At 31.2% G+C, this 6,000-nt stretch overlaps 1 protein-coding gene across 2 annotated transcripts; it reads left to right on the top strand.

The window, feature by feature from the left end:
* The first annotated feature begins 877 nt into the window (after nucleotides 1-877).
* On the top strand, nucleotides 878-3,167 carry LOC110605530 (dof zinc finger protein DOF1.4). Of its 2 annotated transcripts, none has more exons than XM_043952778.1 (2): nucleotides 878-895; nucleotides 1,524-3,167. In XM_043952778.1, the coding sequence occupies exon 2, from the start codon at nucleotides 1,548-1,550 to the stop codon at nucleotides 2,508-2,510; it is 963 nt and encodes a 320-aa protein (XP_043808713.1). In that variant the 5' UTR covers nucleotides 878-895; nucleotides 1,524-1,547; the 3' UTR covers nucleotides 2,511-3,167. The 2 variants fall into 2 exon arrangements, with proteins under 2 accessions (XP_043808713.1, XP_021599842.1); XM_021744150.2 differs by lacking the exon at nucleotides 878-895 and adding an exon at nucleotides 1,079-1,341.
* The last annotated feature ends 2,833 nt before the right edge of the window (nucleotides 3,168-6,000 follow it).

The following is a 6,000-nucleotide window of genomic DNA, read 5'->3' as shown; positions in this document are numbered from 1 at the left end:
CCTTGGAGAGGGAGGCGAGGGAGGGTGGTGATAGGACTGCGCAAGAATAATGATGGGATGTTAGGGAGGATGAAAATATCCCTTGAAAGACTACAAAATCCGTTTGTTCCCCAAACTGTGATTTGCTTTTCTCTTCTTTTTCCCATCGCAGCTGCAGCTGAGGTGCCCACCACATGCCTCTCGCTGTGGTCTCTAATTTTTATCAACTTTGTTTTTGTAAAAATAATCAAGAATTGAGAATTATTATGAGCTCATAAAGCATACAAGAGATCAGTAATGAGCCCTCGGGAATAAAGCAATATGTTAAGTTTGCATTTTGAAAGTTAGAGACTGAGATGTACCCTATTGTAGTGTCTCCACATGGAGCCCTCTTGTCCTTCTTCTCTCGGAATTTACACATTTTTTTCTATGTTACTAGAACTGAATTAATCTATTCAAAAAGCAGCTAACTCAGAAAACTTGAACGTGCTTAATATGATACCTAGCTCACAACCTCAGTTGTCACTGATCTTGAAATATATATGTTATTCATATATAAGGATATTCACACATATAAAAACTCGCTCAAACAATACAATAATGACTATATATAATTACATGTATTATTTTGTTCGCAGTGTGTTAATTTATTAAATTTTTTTTATTTTACTTATAAAAGAAAAAGTGTCCAATTAATGGTATGTTATGTATTATATATATTTAAATGTAAATATTTTTTTGATAAAAAATGGTGAAAGTCATAACCATAATTAACGGTATAATTAGAAGAGAAAGTGGGATTTGGAGTGTGAGATGCATCGGGTAATGGGTTCTGGGGATTCCCTCGTAGCCATCTCACTCATCTATGTGCGGTCTAAGACAGAAGAATGTCATGTAACGTAGTGATGCTAGCGAGGTAATGTTCTTTCTTGAACCTCTAAAGATTAATGATCTGTTGCGAGCTGCTTTTCTTTTCTTGGATTTTTGAATGATGTCCCTCCATGCATTCTTTTCTTTAAATATAAATAAATAAATATATATATTTATAGAGAATAATTTGTTAATAAAATAATACAACCACATCTATGATCTATACCCAAATTCCTTTTCTAGGACCAGAAGAGTGAAGACCCATCACGTGAAATTTTGATTAATAAATCACACTCTCTTTTTATGCTAATCCTTCTCTATCACAATCTCCCAAAGTTTCTACTTTCTACCCCATCAAAGAGAGAGGCTCACGTCGCCACCTGCTCTTTGTCTGTATACTCGTTGTTTCGACGGATTCCATTGTGGGAGGAAATGTTGGGAAACTGTGAGAAGATGGTTGTCATCTCTCCAACTACTAACGAATGGCCACAGGTTCTTTAGTCTTCTCTTTCTTTTTCAATTATGAGGCAAAGCATGACCCCATTTTTGTTTCTTAGCTATTGGAAGAGAATCTAAGTTGTGATGTTATTTTTACCCTAAAAACGCCATCTTGAAATCTTTCCTCTTTTTTTTCTTCTTTTCTTTCCTTTTTCATTTTTTTCTCTTTGCTGCAGAATCAGATAGATGAGAAAAGCTTGATGCCATCGACAAGTAAACTAATGGAGAAACGGGGCCAAGAACTATCACAACCACAACACCAGCAGCAGCAGCCACAACAAGCTCTCAAGTGTCCCCGCTGTGACTCCTCTAACACCAAGTTCTGTTATTACAACAACTACAGCTTGTCACAGCCCAGGCACTTTTGCAAGGCTTGCAAGCGTTACTGGACCAGAGGTGGAACCTTGAGGAATGTTCCTGTTGGAGGTGGTTGCAGAAAGAACAAGCGTGTGAAGAGACCTAACCCTGCTGTTGAAGGAGCTACTTCTGTTTCTGGTGCTAACCCTAACCTTCCTTCTCAAACGCAAATCGATATTTCTTCAACTTCAAATCACATCAATCCTTTGTTTTATGGGTTACCCACTAACCCATCTGAGATGAATCTCCCATTTACTGGAAGGTTCAATTCAAGAGTCTCATCAAGTGTGGATACTGTTTCAGTTTCTGGGTATGATCTCCAACCTCAGTTGAATGCTCTCGCTTTAGGGTTTTCATCAGGAATCATGTCTAATGAAGCTAATGGGTTTAATCCTGCCAAGCAAATCCAAGATGTGGTCACTTCAAGTTCACTACTTTCAAGATCCATCTTTGGTTCCTCTTCTTCCACCATGACTTCTCCAACCATGGCTACTTTGCTTGCCTCTAACCTACATCAGCAGAAGTTCGATATCAAAGATTTTAGAGCTCCTAACCACTTTCAGACTTTAACACCTTTCGAGGACCTGCAAATGAGTGGCAATTTTGAATCCGGGATCTCTATGAAAGGAGTGAAAATTGAACAAGACAAAAGCAGGTTGGAGTGGAATATGCCATGCCAGAATCAGATGGAGCAAATTGGCTTCTCATCATCAGATCCTTCGATTTATTGGAACGCAGCCACAAGCACTGTCGGAGCATGGCATGATCCACCGAATATCGGGTCCTCAATCACTCCTCTGATCTAGCACAAAAAACCACTTTCTTCCAATTCATCCCCTTTTTTTTTTTCCTTTTCCCTTCAGCAATGGTCTCTTCAGCTTAGGTTTTCTTTTCTCTATCACTTATATCTGTAGTTGAGTTCATGGGATTCACATATCGAAAAATGCAAAAAAAAAAAAAAAAGAGTAAAGTTGGGTATTAAAGCAAATTAAAGATGAGAGGAGCTTGGATCGGAGAGATCATGTCAGCTGCAAGAAAATCAGCCTACTAGTTTTATTTCCAAAGGTTGAGATCCTTATTTGCGCTGAGAGGAACCTCGGATCCTCTTCCATCTCATCAACTACTCAGCTACTATCACCATCACCATCATCATCATCATCATCATCACAGTGTTGAAGAAAAGGATCAACTATTTGGTGCAACTTTCTTGTATCAGTAAGTTGATCTAATTAATTACTTAATTTGTATGTATATATATGCATGACATCTACTTCTTTCTTTCTAATCTACTTGTTACAATCCTCTAGATGGAGGCACTGATGATTTTTTTTCTGCTTTTAAACTTTGTTTTCCCTTTGAATACTTGCTTTTGTGTTCTGAGGATAAAGGGATTGGATTTGGGTATTCTCGTTTCTGTGTTTACCATTGGATCTTTGGTTATAATATCTGCTGTGTTGTTGGAATTGCTAGGAAATTACCATGGTTTTAGAAAATTCAATACTAAAAATTTTTCAATTTTGGAATCATAAGCATGAAATGAATTACAAGTGATCATACACGTCTAAACTAATTACTGTATATTGCGCGTTAGTACAGTGCTACAGACAGGAATATTAGGTACATAAATTTAGACATTATTCAACTGCATGCGATGGGTTGTCAGAAACAATACAACTGCATGCGACGTTACAGCTTGGATTTTAGTATGTTATGGCTGATTCTTATAACACTGCATTAATTCTGTAGTATATTCTCACACAAGACAAATCAACTGTCACGTAAACCTGAATTTTCTTCTTGTCAAGAATCCACAACCAAAATACATTATCATTCCCCTTGCCCCAATGATTTATTTTAGTGTCTAGTTAATTAGCATAGATATATACAGGCTCTAGGATCTTGGCTGCAGAAATAATAATTTCCTAATAGTTAGTATAATTAATAATAATTTGGCAACCATTACTGTTGGGGAGATTTACAATTTAATTTTTGAGTATCGCTATTATTAACAAGTTAATATCTGTATTTTCAAAATTTTATTAAAATATCTTTATTTTTTTTCTTCATTAATAAAATAGTTATTCCATCTATTTATGCCATTAAAAATATAGAAAAATATAAAATTACCTCCTCCTCCTTCTCCTTTTCCTCTCCTTCAATTTTTTTCGATTTTTTTTTTTATTCTTCTTATTCTTCTTCTTTAAGGAGGAAGAGGAGGAGGTGATTTTATCATCATCATCTTCTTCTTCTTTTCTTCTTTTTTGAAGAGTATGATGGACTATTTCGTTGACGGAAAAAAACAATAAGGACGTTTTAATAAATATAAAAAAATATAAGTACGTTTTAATATATTTTAAAAAATATAGGCACTGATTTGTTAATAATAATAATATCCAATGGCTAAATAAGAGATTTTATTTGAGGGTAAAATTAGATTTTAAAATTTTAATCTCTTATCTTTTATCTATTTTTAACGGAAAAAGATGACGAATAACTATTTCAGAAAGAAAATATAAAAATATTTTAATAGATTTCTAAAAATATAGGAATTGAGTCGTTAATAATATTCAGAAACTAAATAGTAAATCTCTCTAAATTTTATTAGATTATGGCTAAAATCTTGCCATTAATTTATTTTAGTGTCAAGTAATCAATAATTATCATTATAATTATGTAAAGATAAATAAAATTCATAATTTTTAATTTAAAAAAAATTCATAATGTTTTGTCAATGGTTCTCAATCAAGTACAATATTATTACATATACTTTATAGTTTTTTATTTATATTAAAAAGAAATAAGTATAATTTGCAAGTGCTTAACCTTGACGCATTTATTTATCATGGGGACCAAACCTAGCCAGCTAATATTTCTTAAGATTCAATAGCTAGGTTCCCTGGTCTAGATTTAGCCGCGATCCGGTTCAAATGGGGAATCAATTTGAAATTAAATCGGTTAATTTAGAAACGGAACCTCAAATGATTTTGGTTTGTGAAAAAACTATAAGATTATTTATTAGAGAGATTATTAAAATCTCCTTAAAACAGTCTGAATTAAACTAATTCAAATAACTTTTAAATTCATTTTTTCAATTAATAATTTCAATTTGCTTAAACTGTTATATTGTTTTTAAGCAGATAACTGTTTTACTCTTTTATATTTTATAACTTTTATTTTCTTTAAATTGACGTTTTTCTACTGAAATCTACATTTAAAATTAATTAATTTTAAAAATATCTGAAAATATCCCAAAAATGATTATTAAAATATTCTTAAATGTAGGAATGTATAATTAAATAAATATTAAGTGATATATAAAATCTTATGCATGTCACTTAATGCATGAAAGAAATTTTCCAAACATATAGTACACATCATGCTAAAAATAATTCAAATATGCAATTTTGCTTTTAACAATGATTTTTTTTAATTTAATTATATCTAAAAATTATAAAAAATTGCAAAACAAGTACCAATAATTAATTGATTAAAGAATTCAGATTCCAACGAAAATGATACAAATCCATTGGCAGGCTGCAGATAATTCTTAAGGGCTTCCTTGCATGATTCAAGCCGTTGGATCCAACGGGCTGAAGAATTTAACTGTCCGATGGATTTGAGCCCAAAAACAAGTATTACAAATTTCTTTTTTTCCTGTTTGCTTGACATTCAGGTTTTTTTTTTTTTTTTAAATAAAATTCCTCATACTAAAATAAATACACAATTATATATATAATAGTAAATAACCATTATTTTAAATTTAACATAAAAAATTAAATATTAAAATATAAATAATGTGCCTTTTATAATATTATGCACTCTTTCTCTTTAAATTAGACCTGATATAAATTTAATATAATATCAGAGTTTCTCGTCCGATATTGAATTCCTATGTATATCAGGTTATAATATAATTTCAAGTGTGAGAAATGTTGAATCTCATATAGTGAATTAATCATGAACCGAATTTAACAGTAAAAATAATTTTTTTTAAATACAAAATTTAATTACATGAAACACTATAATGAATCTATATTTTGACAATATATCTTATTAAAATATAATATTAATAAAAATTCAGCAAGAACTTAATAATAATTTTATAAATATTATTTATTTTCTTTAATATCAAGTATGACATGATGTTGAAAAAAGTATTGTTAAAGCTTATGGCGGAAGTATTAGCTTTTATACATTATTTTCAGTAATCTGATTAAATAATTTAATTATTTTTTAAATGAAAATTGAGATATGTGGATTTGGTTATTGAAATTATTTTTTAGTTTTTTATTCCAT

Source organism: Manihot esculenta, chromosome 17 (assembly GCF_001659605.2).
Source record: "Manihot esculenta cultivar AM560-2 chromosome 17, M.esculenta_v8, whole genome shotgun sequence".
Classification (NCBI taxonomy): Eukaryota; Viridiplantae; Streptophyta; class Magnoliopsida; order Malpighiales; family Euphorbiaceae; genus Manihot; species Manihot esculenta.
Note: the sequence above shows the minus strand (reverse complement) of the source record. Positions and strands in the feature narration are given on the sequence as shown.